Below are 25795 nucleotides of genomic sequence, written 5' to 3'. Positions count from 1 at the left end.
AAAAAGGTTACAAATATTTAAACTACATTTAAAGTTTAAAATATTATAAATATTTAAACTCTATTAAAAAATTAAAAGCTTATGTGTTACTAAATATTATGTATTAAAATTTCAAATATCTAGAAAATATCTTATTTATCTTTGTTTGTGCTTTTTATATCTTATGAACATTAATACATGTTTTTGTATATGACTTTATAGATGAGTTAATATTGTTTCAGTATTTCTGGGTCTAAGAAAGAAGGCTTGACGTTGCAAGACCTAGATTTGATGTCGTTTGAGTCATGTTTTGGGGTTTAAAGAAGAAGGATCGACAGTAAGCACAGATGTTTAATTAGCTATACAATTGTTTATATTACTTTCTTTTCAAGTAATATATAATTTTGCAGTATTATAGATTTTGGTTTGACAATTTACAGTTTTGTAGTGTTAAGGATTTTGATTTGAGAAGTCTCAATACGTATGAATCTAAAACCAAGTAAGTATACGGTGAAAATATCAATAATTTAGTGCATGTGCTGACTATGTTGGTTTTCATTTAATGAGAAAATAGACAATAATTTTGGTGGTGGAGTTTGATTGGTTAAAGAAGAAGGATCGAAGACAAGCATACATGTTTTATTAGCTATACATTTGTTCATATTACTTTCTTTCCAAGTAATTTATAATTTTGTAGGATTAAAGATTTTGGTTTGAGAATTTACAATTTTGTAGTATTAAGGTGAAACGACCCCACCCGTTTTTTAATAAATAATAAATAATTAAAATAATATAATAAATAATAAATAACTAAGGAAGTGGTCCAATACCCACTAGCCACCTAACCAGAATCACATTAAACAGCAGAAATAATAATACCAATAGATAACCATTAAACCAATAACCAATATCAAATAACCGTATTAATTCCAATACCATAAACTAAAGTTCCAATCAATATAAACCAGAGAACCAGCAATCCTAAGAAATACTATAGATCTCAACTCTAGCAACCTAACATAAGCCAAAAAGCAACCAAGCGAGCCACTAGAACATACTCTTCTTCATTGCCTTGATTCCACGATCACACTTTGCCTTCACATGCAACACAAACACAAATTGAGATGCATGAGTATTTGATAAACACTCAGTGAGGCAATCCTCCCATCTACTGGGCTATGCACACAAGCAATTGAGATACTCTAACTATCAAACAACAAACAACAAACAAACCAGGCACTGCATCGACCGACGCCAAACTTGCATCGACCGACACCAGAAGGGATTGCATTGATCGACGCATGATCTGCATCGACCGATGCAAGGTTCACTTGCATCGACCGATGCTCACATTGCATCGACCGACGCATACTCGACATTCCACGAAAAACACTAGTTGCATCGACCGATGCCTCCACATGGCATTGACCGATGTTCCTAGGTCAAATCGCGTCGTCCTCGCACTTGCATCGACCGACGCACAAAACGCATCGACCGATGCACATGCCGAGCATCGTTTTCTCCGAAGCTTCTCGTAGGATCTTTGTTCTTAGAACCATCAAACTCGATCACAATCCACAAGAAGGCTTCACAAAGCCTCTAATAACGTTCTCACAAGCCAACAACACATAAACAAGCAGATCAGAGAAATCTCAAGCTTAGATATGTCATGGTCATGTACTCAGCATTGCCACAGAAGATTCTGAACCACAAACAAGCAAGAAGACGCTCCTAGGAAGCTCCTACGACGATCTGTACAGAAACCTCCTCAAATCACCCAAAAACCTCAAGAACACTGAAACGACCCGACCCGTTTTTTTTTTTTTTTAAATACTATATATATAATTAAGCATCCCATACTACTTAATTAAATCAACCCAAACCACAAAACATCATTTAAACCAGCCATAATCATCTTACACAGCGGAAACGTACAAACAATACCAAACCGACATATCCTTAATATAATAACATTCCTAACTATTCTATCCAACAACCTATCATAACTCTAACCAAGGTTCCAACACATAACCATAAATAACCAACAACACACAAATGAGACCCTAGATCATCCTCCTCCTCATCGTCTTGATTCCACGTTCACACTTGCCTTTACCTGCACTGCAAACACAAATTGAGATGCATGAGTATTTAATAAACACTCAGTGAGGCCATCCTCCCATCTACTGGGCTATACACACAAGCAACTGAGATTCTATTATTAAAGCCAACAACCAAAACACAAACAACACAACAAACCAGGAAAACAAGACTCGGTTAAGTCTAGTGTCGACCGACACTAAGTCGGTGTCGACCGACGCTAACGCGTCCCTGGTGTCGACCGACACTAGGTCGGTGTCGACCAACACTCAACCAACATGGTGTCGACCAACACCACCTTCGCAGAATCGATCTGCACGAAGCTGAACGACGAACCTCCATTCCAAACCGCTTCCAAACCCTCCCAAACTCTTCCAAACTTCTCAGGAACCTATGGGAACATGAAAACAACCAACCCACATAAGCAAAACACCACAAACACAAAGAAACAGCCAAAACAACAGAGATATCAGGATTAGATCAGCCATGGTCAAGCACTCACCTCTTTTGCAGGAAGATTCTCACTCAACAACGACGAATCCAACACGTAGAAGCCTTCTCCTTCGTTCCTAGCACAATATCTTCACTCCACAGCAATAGATCTCTCAAGAACAACAAAGAATCTCACAAATTTCTCTCAAAAACGTTTTCTCCTTCTTCTCTCTGCTTCTCTGTCCAAAAACGGCTAAAAGGACGAAATAAGTCGAGTTCCCCTTTAAACTTGAGTTTAGGGCTTCTCTTAAACCAACCACGCAAACCGAATGATTAAAATCGAACCAATCGAACCGTCAGCAAACGGTGTCGATCGACACCCTAACCAAAATTCCAGAAATTGGTTCCCGGGTTAAGGGTTTTCCCTAACTCTAAAACGCAACGTTTAACTTAAACTCATACGCACAAAACCGGCCTTGCATCGACCGATGCACATCCCAAACCGGGATTCCGGTTCGCGGATGTTACATAACGATTTTGATTTGAGCAGTTTCAATACGTGTGAATCTAAAACCGAGTAATTATACAGTGAAAGTATCAATAATTGAGTGCATGTGGTGACTATGTTGGTTTTCATGAAATGCACAAATTTAACAAAAAAGGAGGCAATAATTTTGGTCGTAGAGTTTGATTGGTTAACAAGTTGTGTGGTAGTCTAACAAAGAGATTTTGAATGATTATTCACTGGAAGAATGTGAGGAATCTGACGAAGAGGAGAAAGAAAAGAATATAAAGTTTAAGTATAAATTCATGATTTTGTTTTAGATTTGAATTTTTAAAAGAGTATAACGTTGAAGTATAACGTGATATATTTTATATTTTTAAAAATTGTGTGTTTTAAATAATTTTTTTTGTCTTAATAGTAATTGAAAGGTTTTATAAGATAATATTTCATATTCAAATGAAAGTCTTTTTTGAAGTCATATTCAAATAAAAATGACCAAACATTTAAACACGTATGATTCAATATTTATGGGTGCATGTTGATTCAACCCATTCAACTTTTTTTTTTCTTAAATATAGTTGAATAAACCATACGTATGTAGAAAATATTATGTAAAATAGAAAATAATAATATTTCACATTTATGTTAATTATGTTTTTCAAAAAATAGTCAAAAGAGTAATGGATAGTCTTGAATACATTGGATAGAAAAAAATCTATGACTTTTTAATGACTATATCTATGGTGGAGATTCATGTGACGGTTTTTAATCCATATCGTTATATGATTATAAATAGAGGATTACTTGTCTATCTCGGTTTGTTTCCTCTTAACTCTACCCTTTTACTTCCTCTTATCTCTACCTTGCTACTTGTTTTTGTAAACCATCTATCTCATTTCTTAGATTGTAAAGGTCTGTTATGCTGATTTGATTTGCAGTGTCACTATTTACATGATTTGTATACAATTTTTGTTGAAGATTATATATATATATATCACTTTAATTTTATATTCAAGCTATGATTATTTTATGTTTTACTTTATTAGATTAATTTGTTGAGAGGAAAGATGAGAGTAAGCTAATTTTCTAATGTTATTTTTTTTTGTTCTTGTTGATGTCAAAATGAAATTATATTTATATTTATATGTATGATATTTTTACACCATATGTGTTTTCTCTGTCCCATTGTTTGTGAAGACTCCAATTTGATTAAAGAGTTCTTCTTAATCCAAGGGATGTCATAACTATAGAATTCAGATCTGAACATAGTGTTATGCAATTGACTTTTAATATGTGGTTTGAATATTGTCAAACAATAGTTTTAAACATCTCCTTTTACATCAGTTCAAGTCGTTCTTTTTTTTGTTGCTTGATAAGAATAATTTCAAGTCTTGGAATCGAGTTTCCAAATACATTTTACCCTTGTTGCCTTTGAGTGATTAAAAAAAAATACGTGAACGCATAAATAATAATAGTTGATTATTATTTTAAGGTTTCCATAAATCGTAGTTTTACGGAGGACCAATAGTGAGTGGACTCTTTCACTTATTATTGTTGCACAAAAAAATGTTTCATTAATTAATTTTTTTATCATTATAAGAAAAGGAACGAAGGTATTTTTGTTTGTATAATGTTATCCACAACCATATTTTTGTAAACCTCTCGCATTTTGACTAATTTATGACTTATTACTTTTATATACTTATAGGATTTGCAATGGATAACCTCATCAACATCCCAGAAAACACATCACCATCAACCTTCGACCTTCCTCCTCTAGCTGTCACACCACTACGAACCATTAGACCATATGATGACTTCAACAACTACACCTATGGTATTGGTCCAAGTACTGCTCCAAAAAAACAAGGACGTGGTCGACCAAAGGGTTTCAAAAACTTGAGGACCCCAGTGAAGAAGCCAAAAACAGAAGATCCTAAAAACAGAAAGGTTCTCTCTCCCCGAAACTTTGATTCAGGGATAACCGAAGCAGAAAGGGAAACTGGAAACCAAGAGATAGTTGAGTTGGTTTTGAAGCGGTTTGACGCGGTAAGACAGAGATTTTGCCAACTAAACCTCCATAGAGACATCCTTACAACAGCGAACGTTAATTGTAGAACTATGGGGGTCCAAACTAATATGAGAAGGAGGATTGGTCTTGTTCCTGGAGTACAAGTAGGTGATATTTTTTATTACTGGGGTGAAATGTGCTTAGTCGGGATTCACAAACAAACGGTTGGCGGCATTGATTATATGACGGCTGATGATGGTGCAGTAGAACCTCTTGCAGCGAGTGTGGTTACATCAGGACAGTACGATGATGAAACTGAAGATCTTGAATGCTTGATTTATTCTGGATATGGCGGAGCGGATAATAACGGTGTACCTTGTGCTCAAACTTTGGACAGAGGAAACCTTGCACTAGATACCAGTAGAAGAATAGGAAATGACGTTAGGGTCATCCGAGGTAGAGGCGACCCCAATGATGACAAGAGAAAGGTATACCTTTACGATGGACTTTATCTAGTTTCTGAGACGTATTCTGTGATAGGAAAAAGCGGGCGTAAAGAGTTCAAGTTTAAAATGGTGAGGAAACCAAACCAACCTAATTCTGGTTATGCAAACTGGAAATTAGCTGAAGAATTGAGGACGCACGACCTGAGGCAGGGTTTTATACTTGAAGATCTTTCTTTTGGAAAAGAAGATTTAAGAGTGCCGCTGGTTAACGATATAGATGAAGATGACAAAACAATTCCTAAAGAATTTGAATACATCACATCTCAGGATCACTCAAGAATGATGCTTGATTTAAACATCGATCCCCAAGAACTTAGATGCCATAATTGTCAAGGTCAGCCATGCTTTCATCAAATTTGCATGGGCATGCGAGGAAAGAGTGTCGATTTACCGTACCATAACTCAATTTTGGTTTGCCGTAAACCATTGATTTATGAGTGCGGTGAATCTTGTTCATGTCCCAACGACTGTAAAAACTGATTGGTTCAAAACGGTTTGAAGTTACACATGGAAGTGTTCAAGATGACAAATTGTGGTTGGGGTTTACGTTCTTGGGATCCAATCCGAGCCGAGACTTTTATCTGCGAGTTTACTGGTGTGAGGAAGACAAAAGATGAAGTACAAGAAAACGATAATTTCTTGTTTGACTCAGCTCGATTTTATATGAGGTTTAAGTGGAACTACGAACCTGAGCTTGTGTGTTAGGATGTATGGGAAAGTGTCCCTGAGGTTTTCAATCTTACGACGCAAGTCTTGATAAGCGCCAAGGAAAAAGGGAACGTTGCTCGATTCATGAATCACAGCTGTAAGCCTAATGTTTTATGGCAGCCTATTGAATATGATACATACATTCGCATTGGGCTTTTTGCGATGAAGCATATTCCTCCAATGACAGAGTTAACATATGACTATGGAGTTTCTTCTATACAGCGTATTGGAGAAGATGAGAATATTTACAAAGGTAACAAGATTTGTTTTTGTGGTTCAGTCAACTGTCGTGGTTCTTTCAGCTGATTTGTACTCTATATATTATCCTTTGGTTCTTTTGTAGTTTGTTTCTTCTAATTTGCTTTTTCTTGTCATTTGATTTCTTTGTTTTCTCTGCGAACAAAAAGAAAAACAATGTCCTTAGTTTTTGTTCCTACAATTTATTCTTACCTTGTTCAACAATTGAACTGAAGTTTAGAATAACATGATAAGACTTAATAAATAAGAAATTTTCAATCACTTTGAAACTTCGATAATTTGAACTTAGCTTTATTAATTTGAACGTAGAGCTTGGACTTAGGGCTTGGTAATCGTGTCATGGGATTATACATTCAGAATTTTTCTTTTACCATTTTTATCATGGAAAAATGATTGCTAATTATCGCCAAGTATACGTCAACACAACGCCACACATACAAACAATATAAATGTTTTATTAACTACACGAACTATTGTCATTACATACAGACATGCATAAACAAACATGAGTTATGTGTACAACACCATACCATTAATTATGATATCTTCTTTGCTGGAATCAGTTGTTGACCGGTATTGACCGGCATTGACCGATGTTGACCGGCGTTGACCCAAAAATAAAATTCATAAACAACAAAAATTAACAAAATAATTACATAAATTTACTATAAGATTATATCATAAAATTTTACTACAAAATAATATAACAAATACATTGTCCTTTGTAAATTCAAAATTTAGTTTTAAATTTTATACCATATAATATTTATTATATACAAAAGGGAAATGTATATTTGTTATAATACTTTGTAGTAAAATTTTATATAATACAAACTTTTCCTTTTTCTATAACAAATATAATATTGTATATAACAAATGATGAGACATATAATCTTTTCTTAAAATTTTTTGGCTTGAAAAGGTTCATAGACTTTTTATAGATGAGTCTAATTTGTTATTTTTTTTTTTTTTGTCAAAGTATATTGCATCTTGCTATATATTCAAACTTTGATTTACCATTATTTGTTATATAAAAATATTTAATAGCATGCTACATAATAAAATATAATAGGGTATAAAAATGATATGGTATAAAATTAAAAACCAACTTTTGAATTTATAAAATGAACATGTATATTTGTTGTATTATTTTGTAGTACATATTTATTATATAATCTTTTGTTATAGTTATGTAATTTTTTTTTAACTTTTGTTGTTTATAAAAAATAAATAAAACTTTTATTTAATAACAATAGTTCGTGTAGCTAACAAAACATTTATATTCTTTGTATGTGTTGTCATATGTTAGCCTATACTTGGCGTAGCTGGCAATTATTTTTCCTTTTATCACTGACTAACTCTAAATGGCTAGACTAACTTTTAATCTTGTTAATGCTTTAATATATAAAGATATATTATACAGAAGCTTTAAATCATGTTTTCTTTGAGAATAAAATCGTATTTTTAAGTGTGAGATTAAACGTGAGACCTTTTTCTCACAAATTACTAGCTAAGTCTTTAATATGTAAAGATATATTTCTACTTTCCTAAATATTCTTAATCTTAATATTTCTATTATAGTAGTTACCCAAAAAATAATTTATTATACACAGGTCATTTCAGATTCAAAATATATATTTTATTCTTATAAATACCGTATGTTTAATTGTTTTTTCTACTAATAATTTATTATAGACATATCATTTTCAATTTTAAAGATTTCTTTCAATTTTATAGACCTATAATTTAAAATTATAAAGCTATAATATATATATATATATATANATATATATATATATATATATATATATATATATATATATATATTTAAAATGACCAATCGAAATTAGACAACTCAATATTTAATATTTTTAAATTATGTAAAATCTATATATTAAAATTCTTATAAATAACTGTATGCACAACATCCCACATCGGCTATAAATATTTTAGAAAATGACTGAGAACCATTATAAATAAGACTAATATGATTCAAACTACGAATGAGCAGGAAGCTTGATTTATGAGGCGTCCAAATTTAAAACAAAAAAGTATAAAATATTGTAATTAACAAAAACCTTTATAAGTTCAAAAATTTTATAAATATTTAAACTTTATAGAATGTTTAAAAATATTATAAATACCTCCATAGAAAGCTAAAAATATTATAAATATTTAAACTCTATCAAAAGTTTAAGTATCATTAATATTTTACTCTAAAAATTTTAAGATGTTATAAATATTGAAACTACATCTAAATTTTAAAATATCATAATAATTAAACTCTATAAAAAATAAAAAAGTTTAAGTATTATTAAATATTATATAATTGATTTTTTGATATCTTAAAAATATCTTATTTTATCTCTTTCCATGTTTTACATCTCTTATGAGCTGTAAAACATGTTTTTTTTTGTATGACTTAATAGGTGATTTGATATTGTTTTAGTAATTTTTTTATTTTTGGGTACGAGGAAGAAGGATCACGTTGCGAGACCTTGATTTGATGTTGTTTGAGTTAATTTTTGAGGTTTAAAGAAAAATGATCCACGACAAACACATTTTAAATAGCTATACATGTGTTCATATTACTTTCTCTGCAAGTAATTTACAATTTCGAAGTATTAAAGATTTTGGATTGAGAAGTTTCAATAAACCGAGTAAGGATACGGGTGAAAGAATCAATATTTGTGTGCATGTGGTGACTATGCTGATTGATGAAATTTTATGAGAAAAGAGGCAATGATTTTGGTTTTGAAGTTTGATGGGTTAACAAATTATGTGGTTGTCTAAAAAAAAAGGTTTTGAATGATTATTAAGTGGAGGAAGCTGAAAAGGAAGAGGAAGAAGAAGAGTATAGCAAAGAACCAACCGTAAAAGTAACGATAACAATTATCATTGAAAATGACGAGAAATAATATGAAGAGTAAGAAAATAAAGGAAAAAAAACACAAAGACGTAGATGGTGGCGGTCAATTAAATATGAGAAAATGAGATTAATTCATTATTCTAAAAATATTTTGTTTGTATGGTGGTCAAAAGAAATGGTTTAATATATGCAAGGTGATATGATCACGAGACCATCCAAGACGACCCTTGAGTCTTGCTCAACACGAATGAAGTCAAAGATCAACTCTTCCAGCCAAACTACTATTTGAGATACATTCTTACCTCATCTGGAGCATATCTCGAGGTGGAATCAGTCCAATCATAGTTCAGACGAAGGAGTTATTCATTTTACAACTCAGGTGAACTCATGGCTACGCGACTTAGACCTACGAGCATTCAAGGGAGGATTCCGACCAATCCAGAAGTATTCCAGCTATGAACCAAACTGTTCTGAAATATTGATCCATCATAGAACCACAGAGATTTGGAATCACATTAAGATCTGTTCATATGTGAAAGATATGGATATTTCAAGTCAATGGATCTACCCCAGTACCAGTTTCACGTCTGAGCCAAAGATCGTGTTACACAGATCAACTCTGCCACAATTGCGATAAGAAATCAGTTGGAGGATGTCAATAGATCTATTATGTTTCGAACAAGGCCAAGAACACATGATTTTGCCAACATACTACAAGGTTAGGCCTCATTTGCCAAAGGATGTCATAAGGTCCGATCTAGTTTTACACTCGAAGAGTTTTAGGTCCAATTGGTTTAAGAGCTTCCAAAATTATGTTTGGCAACCAGGAGTTATTTTCTACTAAGCCCAAGATAAATAAATGGTACAACCCATGTTGTTTCTCATCAGCAAATTGGATCAAGGAGCCAAAAAGATAAAAAAATCAAGGAATGTACTTAGTGGGCTTATTCAAGAGCTTATGGCCAAAGAGAGCATAGAAAATTATATTGGGGATGATGTCTATCAAGTCCACCCCACTTTGAGCCTAATTCAAGTCCAAGAAAGCCCAAAATAATCACTTTCTTTTGTGGTCAAAGAAGAGTGACGAAAATAAAGTTCAAAAGTCACCTTGGGAAGGGAAACACCAAGAGTTGAATCTTCATTCAACTATCTATCTTTATTATTTTTAGTTTTAAGAATAATACTTAGCTTGGTTACCAAGTTTACTTATCCTGTATAAACTCATGTAAGAGCAAAGAAATAGAAAAATCCAACTTTTTTATAAAACCTTTTCTTTTTGAGAGTGATTCTCTTCTGTTCTTTGTGAACAAAATCGATTGCTTGGTGTGATTCCAACAATCAAAACCGACTACTTGGTGTGATTCCAATAGTCAAAACCCCGATCTCCTTGGTGCGAGGCTGAGAGATCCGATCTTTTTGGTGTGAGGCTGAAAGATCAAACCGGTATATCAAGAGTCTTTCCGCAACTCTTGTGCGACCATTCATTCCACCATCCTTATTCTTAAGGCATCATCGTCTTTAGGATCTAGGTGTATCTATCTACTAACTCGAAGGTGCCGAATCTTTGGGAGGATCAGATCAAGTGGTATCAGAGCCTCAAGAATCATATCAAGTGGTATCAGAAACTCAAAAATCATATCACAAGGTCACCAACTCGAATGTCCGATCCATCTCGCCTGGTTTATTATTCTTTTGATCAGATTTGATTTTTTAGCACAACTGATTTTTATGTTTTTTAAAAGTTGTGAATAAAAGTTTTTTCTTATTAGTAACTTAAAGTTTTCATAACTCTCATCGATCATATATAATTTTCACCAAAATATATAAAATAAACTCATGCGTAGCATGGGTTCAAAACCTAGTTAAAAACTAAAAAATAGCATTTATGAAATTTAAAATGCAAACATTTTGTGAAAGTAATTGTTTAAATACTTACTTTAAAAATAAAAAAACTCTGGATTTATTATTATTGATTGCAAATTATTACATGTGATTCTACCATGAAAAATTCCTTCCGACCCTATTAGATTCACTACATACATTTTTGCTCTCTAGCTCCATGTTTTTGATGGACACCTCCTTTTCTATGCTCACCTTCAGTTGTATGTAGAATCACGGCGAACGGCGATAATTGCGCATAACTGGAGATCGTCTGTAAATTTGCCTCTATTAATCTGCACAAATAATAAATCGTATTATTTGGGGCTCGAACCCTAGACCTCCTCGTGTAGAAGCATTAATGAGTTAATAAATTGCATTATCTCTGGCTTCCACAATACTTACTTGTTATTTACATGATTTTTTTAGGAAAATATATATATATAACAAAATATTCAATTAATAAACGATTCAAAAGTTTTTAAAATTAATTAAATGTCATTTTCGTTTTCTTTCCACTTTCTCCTTGTTTTTTCAGAATCCGATTAACCAAAAATATTACTCAATCTTTGTGAAAAAAAATTAACTCATCAAATTATTTCTTAAATAAAAACTAAAATATTGGATTTTCAGTATTGTTGTTTTTAGTCAAACGATTTTTTGTCATTAATGTCATTTGTTAGTTCTATTATAATACAACTCATACAGTTGTAAAAAATTAATTAGGCTAGGTAACGACAATTCCTTTCAAATTTATTATAGCTCAAAATTTATTATTCGTAAACCAAAATTTCTAAAATCTAAAAGCGTCTCAACTCTCAACCTTAAAATATGGATATAATATTATTACAAGTCTTCAACATACAGTAAATCAGTAATCACTAATCAGTTCAGTTCCTCTTGTAATGCCTCGACAAAGCTATCCACGTAACCAGTCAATAATCCAGGACTTACAAGAATCTCCTTCAAATTAGCGTGGTTACTCCTCACTAGCTTCCCGAGGTCGCTGTCTTTATCCATCACAGACTTGATCGCATCTCTTAAGCTCTCTTTTGAAAACCATCCTGTTTTTTCCCTCAACACTTCTACAGAGACCTTGAATTCCTCGGTCATCAGTTTTGTGAAGAGAGTTTGATCACTTAAAAATGGAAGCAAAACCATTTGGCAATTACTCATGATACACTCCCATATTGCTCCGGGACCGCAATGGTTCACAAAGCAGCCTACTGATGGATGAGACAATATCAAAGGTTGCTGCACCCATCCTCCCCAAACCACACCATGCCCCTTCATTCGCTCTTCGAACCCTTCTGGTAAACCTTCTTGGACCGTTGATGATCCTTTCGGTGGCTTTACCGCTAAAAGAAAGGGTAAACCTATCAACTCCATCCCTAAGCAGAGTTCTTGAAATTGATCCTTCTCAAGAACGATTTGGCTGCCAAGTGCACAAAACACTACTGAACGTGGTGGGAACCCGCTCAGAAAATGACTCCAGTGTTCTTCTAGTGGTTTACTTGTGTCTGGCTCAGGGAGCATTGGACCAGTCAAGAGAACCTTCTTTTGGTATTGATGCGCTATATAGTCACAGAATTTACCTTCGATTTCTTTGCATGTCCTCAGTGCAATGATATCACATCTCTTAAAACCAGTAGTGATCTGATGATAAAGTCTCTTGTAGAAGATCGACAATTTTGCTAGGGCATGAGCATCGTTTTCACCGAAACGAACCTTCGATGAAGGATAACCCGGCGGGGGAACACCTAATGAACCACCAGGGACATGTGTATGAGCTATCGTTGTTGCAGATACTATGATGTAACTCACACTCTTGATCATAAGCTCTTTAGCCACTTCTGGAATCCAGAGAGCAAAATCGAAAAAGATCAAATCCGGTCTCAAAGCACGAACCGCAGCTTCAACCTGACCGCGAGTGAGATCTAAGGCTTCGGACAATAAATTATCCTCTGAGATTGAGATATCCGAGGTTGTCTCGGCACCAGGAGGGAGGCCATTGACATGAGGGACTGTGAGAGGGTGAAAGACAATACTATCTGGGAACAGGTTGTGATGTTCCACCTGCTTTTGAGCTTTCTTAGGTAGCAAGAATGTAACTCGGTGACCTTTCTCAGCTAGTTTGTTTGCAAGATGTAAAAAGGGAATCATATGACCAAAAGCAAACCAGGGGAACATAAAAGCATGGAATTTCGAATCCATTTCGTTTCCTCAAATTGTAAAAAGAAACAAAACAAAACAACTAAACAAAGTATTCAAGAATTCAATAAGAAGTATATGCTTTTTTTTTTTCTTCGTCTCTTGCTTTGATTGTTGTATTACAGAAGCACATGTTTTGAAGAAAAACAATTGGTTAATTAAGAAGAACACTACAAAAACCAAGTCACAAGATCACTACTCGAGAAGAGAGCCAACAATTCACTACAAAAATAAACAAGTCACAAGAGAGAAGAAAGAAGAACAGGTGTCAAAAGAAAAGAATAGCTAATTAAGGACACAACAAAAAACATGTTACAAGACAAAGACAGCGAAGAAGAACGTTACAAAAATCTATCACAATAATTAAGAATTACTTCTTTGTTTTTCTTTTCTTTGGCCAGTTGCTTTGTTTTTTTCTTCATTGAAATAGGACAGATTAGGTGAAATAGGACAAGATTAGATAAATGAGTAAATGACGATGTCCTTATCCATAAAGTAACTTTCTTCTGTTTTATTCTGGTTTGTACGATGTTTATCGTTTTTTTTAAAAATTCGAAAATACATATTAAAAATGACAATAGAACATAAACGTCCATATATGTCCCATGATTGTAGCTATCCATGTTCTTTTTTTTCAAAGTATTTAATTCTTGTGTGTGTTGTTTTTTTCAATCATCTATACTAGTTGTTTCTCTAATGTTTCTATAAACTTATTGACATAACAATTCATAATTACTAGTCCGAATACAACATTAAGTGGCTTAGTACTCTCTTTCTCGTTTAGAGTCTTGGCTTAAGAAAGTGCAAGGCTTTGGCTGAGATATTTTTTCCTTCTCTTATTAGTAGTCTATAGCTGTAAACATGAGAGCTCAAACCGGCAGTATTTTGGCGAAAGGCCTGCAAGATACAAAGCCCAAACCAAATAGAGAAGCTTGTAAACAAGAGTCCAAGCCCATGTTTGTGCAACGGCTATATACACCTGCAAACAAGAACTGAACGTTAGCACAACAACCTGGAACATGTACGGAAGTGACGACAAAGAACAGATTCACATCGCTTGAATCATGCGACAATGATCAAGCCACGTCACAGTTAATATGATAGCTAGTAACTCTATAGATGGTTCTAGACTTGGAGCCGGTTAGAGAATTTTAGACGCCTTATGCCAAAAAAAATTTAAATACCATTTTTACTATTGTATATAAAATCACAAAAATAGAAATATAAAAGATTATTTTCATAATTTAGATTTTAACTCCATAAACCTAAATATGTTCCTTTTGATTACTCCATTTTTCATTTTTCTTTCTTTTTATGTTTATTTAAAATTTTATATGAAAATAAATATTATATTGCCTAATCACTCATTATTGTTTTAAAACTTTTCCAATATAATTTTTTTTACTTATTAGAGTTATAAATTTGTTTTTTTAAATTAAATTTTACTTTAAAACTCATTAACAACTAGTTTAGTTAACATTAATCTAATGTTCATTCACCAACATATAGAGAAATAGGGTAAAGAGACCTCTGGCTGACTATCTTTTGGTTTATTCTTGTGTGGGTTCAATTGAGAAATCTACCAATTAATCATTTCATCATTTCACTGTAACGTTGATTATATTCTTGAGCTGGTGCATTTCTGAACCAACTTTATTTTTGTTCTTTATACTCGAGAATGGAGAGAAGCAATGAATCATTATAGCCTTTTGTTGATATAATCAAGGGTTGTGGTTTTTGGATTGTTTTGTCGTCGTTGAGTGAGAAAAGAGAGAAACAGGAGAGAACTTGGGTTTTTGAGATATTTTGGGTTTGTTCTTGGTGTTTTTGGAGAGATCTTTGATTATAGAAGGGAGACCTGTTGCTGGGAACAAAGGAGAAGCATATGGAGGCGTTGTTTCCACCGTTTCTCAACCAAATCTTCCTGCAAAAGAGGTGAGTGCTTGACTATGGCTGATCTAAGCCTGAGATCTCTGTTGATATGGTTGTTCTTTGTTTTTTGTGGTGTTCTGCTTGTGTGGTTTGGTTGTTTTCGTGTTCCCATAGGTTCTTGAGGAGTTTGGAAGAGTTTGGGACGGTTTGGAAGCGGTTTGGAACGGAGGATCGCCGTTCGACTTCGTGCAGATCGTGTCTGCGAAGGCGGTGTCGATCGACACGAGTTAAGTGTCGGTCGACACCAAGTTTTGTTGAGTATCGGTCGACACTGACCTAGTGAACACTAGTGATGTGTTAGCGTCGGTCGATACCGACATAGTGTCGGTCGACACCAAACTTAACCGAGTCTTGTTTTTCCTGTTTGATGTGTTGTTTGTGTTTGGTTTGTTGGCTTTAATAATAGAATCTCAGCTGCTTGTGTGTATAGCCCAGTAGATGAGAGGATGACCTCACTAAGTGTTTATGACAATACTCATGCATCTCAATTTGTGTTTGTAAAGCAGGTAAAGGCAAAGTGTGATCATGGAATCAAGGAGATGAGGAGGAGGATGTTCTAGAGGCTTGATTGATTGTGGTCTAGCTTATCTAAGGTTGCTAGATTTAGTTGATAGAACATTACAGGATGTTGGAATTGTTATTTGATTGTTTTGGTTATTGGATTGCTTCACTGTGAATTTTATTTGGTTATTGGAATTGTTTTGAATATGCGCTGCTGATGTTTGTTATTAGGTTGGTAATGGATATGGGACCACTAGAGATTTATTATCATTATTAAAAAAAAATGGGAAGGGTTGTTTCATTTTGGTATCAGAGCCCTTACGGTTCTAGGTCTAAGGTTCACTGGTGTTTTTGGTGTTGATGTTTGGATTTCATGCTTGAGTTGATTATGTGATATGGTCAATTGTGCGTGGCATGAGGTCCTAGAACATCCTCTTCGAGCCTACCTTGTGATTCCACGGTAAGTTGTGTTTCTCGTGTAGTAGAATCTTTTGTCTTTGCTTAGTCTTTTTTTCATGGTGATACAAATGGCTAGAGGTGAGGGATCTGCTGGTCGCGGGCGAGGTTGTAGTCGTGGTCGCGGGCGTGGCCGTGGACGGGGACAGGTTCCCGATGTCAGCGAGATTGTGACCCAGAGCATGGCCAGTGAGGAGGTGGAAGAGTCACAGGTTTGTTCTAGTGTCTCTGGAGACCAGGCTGGTTTGGGTGGTGGCATGGCAAATGGTCCCGGTGTTGCCCTGGGAGTTGGGGTTGCAGAAGAGGGTGCTCCAGGTAGAGAGGATGTTCTAATGGCCTTGCTAGCTTAGGTTTTTGCGCGGCTTCCAGCAGTAGTGCCGCCAGTGGATGGTGGGCAGGTTCCAGTGGTGCCGCCAGTGGTTGGTGGGCAGGTGTGCAGCCGGGGGCCGGGGTAGTGGATGCACAGTATGTGCAGATGTCGGTACAGTTGCGGTAGGTGGGTGCGGGGTCCTTTGCAGGAAGCACGGATCTGAGTGCAGCGGATGAGTGGACAGAGCGGATGGAGGAAATTTTCCAGTCGCTTTGGTGTGTTGACCAGTATAGGGTGGACTTGGCAGTGCATTATCTGTCAGGAGATGCACGTGTGTGGTGGAGGTTGGTGGCAGTACGGAGGGTGCAGGGTGGTATGACTTGGAGAGATTTTGTGGGGGAGTATAACTCCAAGTATTTTCCTCAGGAGGCACTTGATCACATGGAGGGGAGCTTCTTAGGGTTGACCCAAGGGAACCGTATAGTGCGGGAGCTGGATGTAGAGTTTAGTCGGCTTGTGGTGTATGCAGGTCGGGCTTTGGAGCCAGAATTGGCTCAGGTGCGGAGGTTCTTGTTGGCTCTGCTGGATGATCTAAGATTGCTGCTCGGATAAAAGATGACCTGAGGTCACAGGTAGTGGTGGTCAATCCTCCGGCGCAGCCAAAGCGGACCCAATCGCATTTTTTTCCTAGCAAGGGCGGCAAGTCTACGCAAGGGCAGAAGCGGAAGTTTAATGCGATGCAGAGATCGGGGTCCGGTAGTGCGGGATGTTTTGGGTCTGGTAGCATGGACCACAAGGTGGCCAACTGTCCGCAGGGGTTGAGCAGCGGGCGGTGAAGGAGCAGCGGGCATATACCCGACTGTGTTACCACTGCAGAGTGACGGGGCATATCAAACCTCGTTGTCCCAAGTTACAGCAGATGGCAGTAGCAGCAGTACAGGCTGGAGGACAGCCAGTAGTGCAGCTGGGTGTGCAGCCGGTGGGGTTGATCGAGCCGATGCCGCGGGTGTACTCGACTGTGGAAGCCGGTGGCACCAGTGCAGGAGCGATCACATGTATAACTTCTGAGACTCGAACTTGGTCATTTCAATAGTTCAGATTTTATGCTTGTTGTTTTGTTATAGAATGTTAGGTTCTCAACACATGAGGTTTGTGTAGGGACCTTGTTGGTGGGCGGGTTTACGTCCCATGTTTTGTTTGATTCTGGAGCTACCCATAGCTTCATTACTCCAGAGTGCGCAGAGGGTGCAGAGATCAAAGGGGCTCCCGGGGAGCGAGCACGGGTTGTCAGAGTTGCGGGGAGGGCAAGTTCTTGAAAGTTCTTCGTCGCGTGAAGGATGTGGATATTCAGATTGTAGGGGAGTCGAGGCTTGCGGATTTGATTATCAGTTCTGTGGAGTTGTATGATGTCATCTTGGGGATGGATTTTTTGCATCGTCACAAGGTACATCTGAACTGTTACAGGGGTAGAACGGTCTTTAAGCGTCCAAAGGGGAAGTTGGTCTTCGAGGGGGTGAGGCCGACTTTGGGGAGTCTTGTGATCTCGGCCGTGCAGGCTGGGAAGATGCTTGAGAAGGGAGGTGAGGCCTACTTGGTTACAATTTCGATGTCGGAGTCAGTGGGGCAGTCTTCTGTCGGAGGTATTCGGGTTGTGGAGGAGTTTGAGGATGTGTTTCACTCGTTGCAAGGGTTACCACAATCTGGGAGGCAATGTCGTATACCATTATGCTGGACTCAGGTGGGGAGAGGAACATGTTTGGTGCAGACTTTGTTCAGGAGACGTTGGAGAAGATCCGGGTTCTGAAGCTGAACATGAAGGAGGCTCAGGATCGGCAGAGGAGTTATGCTTATAAGAGGAGGAAGGATCTTGAGTTTCAGGTGGGTGACAGAGTGAACCTCAAGATGGCCATGTTGCGGGGTCCGAACAGGTCATTGACAGAGACTAAGTTGAGTCCGAGGTATATGGGTCCGCTCAGAGTAGTAAAGCGGGTGGGACCAGTGGTATAACGGCTGGAGTTACGTAAGGTTATGCGTGCGTTCTACAAGGTATTTCATGTGTCGATGCTGAGGAAGTGTCTTCATGAGGGTGATCGGTTGTTGGCTAAGATTCCCGAGGATCTTCAGCCCAACATGACCTTGGAGGCGAAACCGTTGAGGGTGCTTGAGAGGAGAGTCAAGGAACTTCGGAAGAAGAAGATTCCTTTGATGAGAGTCTTGTGGGACTGTGATGGAGTAGATGAGCAGACTTGGGAGCCAGAGGCGAGGATGAAGGCAAGGTTTAAGAAGTGGTTTGAGAGGCGAGCCTGTTTAGCCGGGTCTCAATGATAGTCCGTGGTTGGAGCGGGTATGGAGTATTCCAGCCCATCTCTCTTGATACTTGGTCGCTTAGGGGTGGTTGAGGTGGTGCTCAGGATGCGGGTTGATGGCTTGGATTGTTGTATCTTATTTTTCTTTTGTATTTTCGTTAAGGTTGTAACGATTATGACATTTTGAGATTAATAAGATGAGTATTTTTCTTTATGTTTGACTGTTGTTGTCGAGGGTTGCGACCCAAAAGCAGGGGGAGTGTGTGTGAGTGACTTCCTGGATGTCGTAGCTTATGGCGGTTGGCCTGATAGAGAGCCGACATGATTCGTTTGTTGCGACCACGGACGTGGGAAGTACTGAGTTGTGAGCAAATAACGTCTTAGATGTGAGTATATTGGCTAGAGAAAGACCTTGGGGTTCAGTCGGAGGTGTACGGACTGTTGCGACAGCTGCACGGGAACCTTGGCTGACGGTGTTCAGTCCGGTCGAAGGACGTGCGGGCCGTGTTGACGGTGGTACGGAGGTCCTTGGCGGATGGACGGTGCTGTAGGATTCAAGGACGAATCCTTGTTGGCGGGGGAGAATTGTAACATCCGCGAACCAAATAGTGCAATTTGGGGATGGGTGTCGATCGACACCAGGGGTGTGTTGAAACATAGATTTTTCTATCTTAACCTATGAATGAATGGATGATGAACAAACAAACAAAATTAGGCTAAGATGCTTAAATGGGGTGCAAGGTGTTTCAATACCCTTATGATGTTGAAGCATAAAGGATGTCAACCCATAAAGAGTGTAACATGTAATCAGTCAAGATGTGACCAATGCATTCAAGTTAAGCCAAATATCAAGTTAATTTGTTTTTAACAACCTAATGACAGAATTGTAAATGTAGAAGATTAAAGCAACTTAAGGCGATATTAATGCATAATTAAACTATAAAACAAGTGCAATAAACAAGACTAAGCAGAATTAACTAATAAACAGAATTAACTAATACGCAAATGTAAACAAGAGCAAACTAGAACAGAACAATGCATAAACAAGAAAGTAAACTGGAGCTCGACCTAGCACTCGGTCGAGTGCATGGTCGAGTGGGGGGGTCGCGTGGACTTCCGGATGAAGAACAGAGACAGAACAACAATCAAAACAGAGCAGGTTGAAAGTACATCAAACAGAAATCGGATGACAATAATCAAATAGAGAAATCAATAAACACAGAAGGTCCTAGGGATGGATTCATGGGCTGGACTTGAGCTATACTAATCTAAACTAATCAACAAACCTCAATTAACAGTGAGCTATCTCTAGACAATGATCCTCTAATACTTGTTAATTCATACTCATGACAATAACAATCAAGCTTAGATACTCTAGACCTAGTTCTCACTAGCTATTGCATATAAAAGCAGGCATAAAGATCCAGATCATCACATGTGAAAAACCACCCTATACAACCAATCTCTTGGGATGGACACAATAATCTCTAGCATTAGTATTATCCAGAAACTTAAACATTGGTATGATGCTAAGCAACCTAGGATATGTTCTTACCCTCTCAGATATAAGAACAACATAGAACATGCCTAATCTAGAAGAGAAATTTAAACAATCAAGATTGATCAGTCTAAACTACCATAACACTCATCCAACCTAATCTATCCCTAAGATCCTAACACACTACTTAGATGAACAAAACATGATGAACAAAATCATAAACCCAGAAATCAATGAAACTTGCGTGATTAGAAAGATAAGATGAAGATCTACAACTTTGTTCAAAGAAATAAACTTAGATTCTCAATACCCAGAAAGTTACAGAAGCAACAAAGTATGAAAATCTAAGGAAAAAGCTTAAAAGTGGCTGATGATGTAAACACAAAAGCTAAACTCCCAAAAGGGTAAAAACTTGGTTTTTGTGATATTTTTCCTCTGTAAAAGTGACTTCTTTGCGGCCATAGAGTACAATAAGTTTATATAGTAAGGAAGGGAAGCCCTAAAATGGCTAGAAGACAAAATAGGAAGGCGGATCGGTCAACTCGACCATGTGCTCGGTCGAGTGAACTCATCTTCTACTTCTTCCAACAGTCGAGTCCCTCTCAGCACACGGTCGAGGGACTTCGGGTGTGGTGATATCTATTCAGTAAAACAGCGATAACTCTTGCAATACACATTGGGTTGACCTCAGACCACCGGCATTGGAAAGGTAGCTCGATTTTCTACAACTTTTAAGAAGGATTCTGAAGCTGAATCTCAACGAAAAATCTTCATTAGAATTAATCTTTGAGGAGCTCGTTATGAATCCAACAGAGTACTCGACCTTGTGTCTGGTCGAGTGGCATGGTGGAGTGCTTTCTTTTACGATCTTGATGCTTCTAGTCCTCTTGTTTAGCTTCATAAATAGCCCCAAGTCCTTCCTTAGACTTTTAAAGCTCCATAACACCTAATAATACTCCAAATGCACAAATGTATGCAATGCATGCTTCTAAATATTCTAAGTGCAAATTTGGACCGAAATGGCTATAAAACCTAAAGAATTACTACTAAACAATGCAAAAGAGAAGGCTAAACTATGCTTAAACATAGTAAAATATATGTACATCAACTCCCCCAAACTTAGTCTTTGCTTGAAACAAACAAGACATAAGAAGGAGGACAGGTTTGAAGGTGGGATCTCATAACCTTAAACATGTTTGTAAACTAGCTAGAATCAATGTCCAAGTTACTAGTACTATGATGCAAGGTGAATGAGCTATACTTAAAGATTTTAGACAAGCCTTTCACAACCTTAACTGATTCAAGCCTTAGGCTTCCACATGTATTCAAATCAGTCATTTCCTTTAACATTCATTAAGCAAGAACATGAATCAGATTATGCAATGTTTAAACTCATTTGGCTTGGTAATAAGGGTTTAGAGACAAAAAATTGTCTTTCTTTTGAGTGGGGCTTATCAAACACAAGGGTTCTCTCACAAAAAGTGGATTGAGCTATAAAAGAAGGTTAAAGGTAAGATCATTTAGACTCATACAAGAACAGAACCTTGTCTACCCAAAGGTACCCAAAGTGTTTGTTCCTAACATTCTAATCCCATAATGTCCTAATTCTACCCTTTAACTTCATCTTTTCTCTTTTGCCTTTTTTCCCTTTTGTTTTTCAGTTCTAGGAGAGGTTTTTTACTGATTTCTCAAGTGGAATGGGGGTTTCTTTCTTAAATTCTAAGGTTCTCTTTCTTACTTGTTTCCCATTCTTTCACTTAGAGTATAAAATTTGCTTTAAAACACTTCTCTCCTAAAGACTTTACCCTTTTTTTTTTATCTTTTCTCTCTTTTCTTTTCTGTTTTTAAACATACCAAGTCCCAACCCAGAATTTAAACCTCCTAGTCCTATCTAGTTTGAAAAATGCAAACTAGAACTACACAAGGTTTTATTCTTGTCAGTTCAAACCTAACACTTTCTACCAAGCTCAATCCTAAAAATAGGCCTCACACACACAATATATAACATGGCTTGAAAGAAAGGTTGGTTGAGGGTAGGGAAAACTGATTCAATAATGAAATCAGCTACTTGGATCAACAAGAGTGGTAAAAATGGGAAAGATGATCCAAATATGTATAGAGTATCCATAAGTTTAACGCAATGCACAAACTGATAATTAAATATCAATATTAAGTTCTTACAGATAGGAAATGACTTTAAATCACAGCATGCTTCAGTTTAGACATAATGCAATGTAGGAATTCTAGACTTGGTTCAATCTTATGTTTATAACCACTCAACTAGCATCAAAGTACTATTAACTTGGGCATTGATCCTAGTTTAGTGAATTTGAACAAGTTAACAAAGCTAAACTCATCATTGATCCCTAATGCAAATAATGAAGCATTCCTATATGAAACATGCTAACAAGATTCTAATATGCAATGCAAACTACATGAACACTCTATTTTTTTTTAATGATTTTTGTGAAAAAATTTCAATTTTTTAGGTTGTTTCTGTGCCTTAAATGAAACGCAAGTACTAACATGACAATGCTAAAAATTTGAAATAAGAAAATAGAAAACAATGTCAAATGTCATCTCAAACCCTCCCCCAAACTTAAATTGCATAGTCCCTTCTGTAAGAAAAATTTGGAAAAGGATTAAAAAATCAAAAAAAAAAAAAAAAATGCAATGGTATAGACAAAGATAGAGTTGGAGTATTACTTGGGATGGGCTGAGGGTGGGATTCATTTCTTTGAATATCACTAAGTGCTCAAACTCCCTTCCTATTACCTGACCAACCATAGCACTAAAGAAAACAAGGTCAAAATAACAAGAAACTTAAACCAATATGTACAAGGATACCTTTGGGACTTCCTCCCAAGTGAGCTTGTTTAAAGTCTCTAAGCTTGACTTTGCATACTTCTTATGCTTTGGAAGGGTCATAGAGAGGTGATGAAGTCCCCTCTGTTCTTAAAGATTTCATTGCTCCTCTTATTCCTGGGTTAATGCTAAAAGAGCTGTGTCTGCTAATAATACTCAGACCTTCCCTTGCTTTCTTTGGAGAGGAACTTCTGACTTTACCATGAAGCTTCTTGATTTACCCCCTTATCTCCTCATCCTTAGTTTTTAACTCCCTCACTGAATCATGTAGGATGTTGACAGTTTGAAGCTCAGACAGACCATCAGAGGAAAGATTTATTGGCGCTTGTTGTTGGTGAAGCTTGGGGATGAACTCTGGGCATTTTGGGTGACTTTGTACCACTCGGTCGAGTAACTTAAGGTGCTCGGTCGAGTGGTAGTTCGAGTGGTAGGTCGAGTGGAAGGCCGAGTGAACTAAAATCTTTGTTTCTACCCCATTCACACCCTCAAAGATTTCAGACTCAGTTTCATGATCTTTCCCATCAATAGTTGGCTTCTTCTGCTCAAGCTCTTTAACTTGTGACTTATCCTTCATTTCAGAATCTTCTAACAAAGGTTCATGACTCAAGACCATCATTGCTTGCTGATCAACAGAAACCTTGTACCTTTTCAGCATTTGCTCTTTAAACCGTCCTGGAAATGGCAAAGGTGGCTGAAAGGGAGGAGGAATGAACTGAACCGGCTTGCTAGATTCTTGAGCAATGACTCGATCAGGCACTCGACCGTGTGCGTGGTCGAGTGTATGGTTGAATGGTGTCTCAAGCTCAGTTCTCTTCTCATTCTGCACATCTGGTTGAAGAAAATCCTCCCCAACTTGGTTGTCACTGTCCTTAGTGAGCATTGAAGGTAGTTCTTTCAGAGAGATAGCTTGGGCAGTGGAAAACTTCTTTAGATTGTCAGTTGTTGTCCCATTGAGTTGTCTAGAATAAGAAGATTCACTCTTGCTCTCTAGGAGAAGCATTCTGCAAGTTAAGGCTTCAATCCTGGTATTAAGGTCACTATATGTGCAGTGCATCTTGTTATGCATGTCTGTGAGCTTCTTACTTGTTTCCATAGCTCCACTATCTTGACCTTGTAGGAATTTCTGAAGCATACTCTTCATCTCATGATCTTGAGCAGGAGCTTCTTGGGGTTGTTGTGGAGGATATACTTTAACCATAAACTTCTCAGCTTCACAAACATCATGTACTTGCTTTTGCTGGGTTAGAAGGATCTTATCTAGCTTCTCAAGCTTCTCATTCAAGGCTTTCAATTATTTTCTATACCCTTCCTCAGAATCAACACCTCCCATTAAGCTTCTATCATATTCTTCACTGTAATTGCCATTGGACTGAGCAAAGTTCTTACTAAGTCCCAACCTTCATCTACATCTTTATTCATGAAGCTTCCATTGGAGGATGTGTCCAGGAGCATCTTGATCTTGGGAAGAACACTTCTATACAAAGTACACAACAAATATTCATTACTGAATCCATGGTGTGGGCATTGTCTCTGGTACCCTTTGAACCGCTCCCATGCTTCACTGAAAGATTCACCATTCTGTTGGAGAAAACCTGAAATTTCATTCCTCAAATGTGCAGTCTTCGAATTAGTGAAGTATTTTGCAAGGAAGACATTCTTACAATCAACCCAAGAGGTGATTCTTCCAGGAGGTAGAGTCTTCTCCCACTGATGGGCTTTATCTCCTAGAGAGAAAGGAAACAATCTCAGCTTCAAGGCATCCTCACTAACTCCATTTATATTGGTGAGGCTACAGATCCTATCAAACTCATCAAGATGTGCAAGGGGGTCTTCAGTAGGCAGGCCATGAAATCTACTTCTCTGAACCATTGAGATTAGCCTAGTCTTGATTTTGAAGGTTGTGTTGTGGATAGGAGGAGGCACTATCCCATACCTCTGAGTATGAGTAGTGGGAGCATCACTATCACCAATTTCCTTCTCCTTTGAGGTTCAATCTGATTATGTGGGAGTTCCATTTCCACCTCTTTTATGTGTTTTTTGGACTCTGAACAGGTGCTCGAACATGCACTCGACCGTTTGCTTTGAGGTACTCGGCCGAGTGCCTAGTCGAGTGGTACCTGAGAATCAAAACAGAACACCAGAACAAGAAAGAGGTGAGTAATAGAATAAAAAGTAACATAGCTTAATCTTGAAACAATGAAATCTCGACTGGAACATATAAACACCCTAATGGCAACAACGCCAATTGAAACATAGATTTTTCTATCTTAACCTATGAATGAATGGATGATGAACAAACAAACATACTTAGGTTAAGATGCTTAAATGGGGTGCAAGGTGTTTCAATACCCTTATGATGTTGTAGCATAAAGGATGTCAATCAATAAAGAGTGTGACATGTAAGCAGTCAAGATGTGATCAATGTATTCAAGTTAAGCCAAATATCAAGTTAATTTGTTTCTAACAACCT

The 25795-nt window shown here is 37.0% G+C and overlaps 1 protein-coding gene and 1 pseudogene across 1 annotated transcript; one reads left to right on the top strand and one right to left on the bottom strand.

Annotated features, from left to right (window-relative positions):
* Positions 4733–6547, top strand: LOC104738307 (annotated as a pseudogene).
* LOC104736950 (UDP-glycosyltransferase 79B8-like) lies at positions 12042–13741 on the bottom strand. Its single transcript, XM_010457038.2, has one exon. It carries the CDS (start codon positions 13458–13460, stop codon positions 12132–12134), a length of 1329 nt encoding a protein of 442 aa, XP_010455340.1. The 5' UTR covers positions 13461–13741; the 3' UTR covers positions 12042–12131.

This window comes from Camelina sativa, chromosome 13 (assembly GCF_000633955.1).
Source record: "Camelina sativa cultivar DH55 chromosome 13, Cs, whole genome shotgun sequence".
In the NCBI taxonomy this organism is placed as follows: domain Eukaryota; kingdom Viridiplantae; phylum Streptophyta; class Magnoliopsida; order Brassicales; family Brassicaceae; genus Camelina; species Camelina sativa.
Note: the sequence above shows the minus strand (reverse complement) of the source record. Positions and strands in the feature narration are given on the sequence as shown.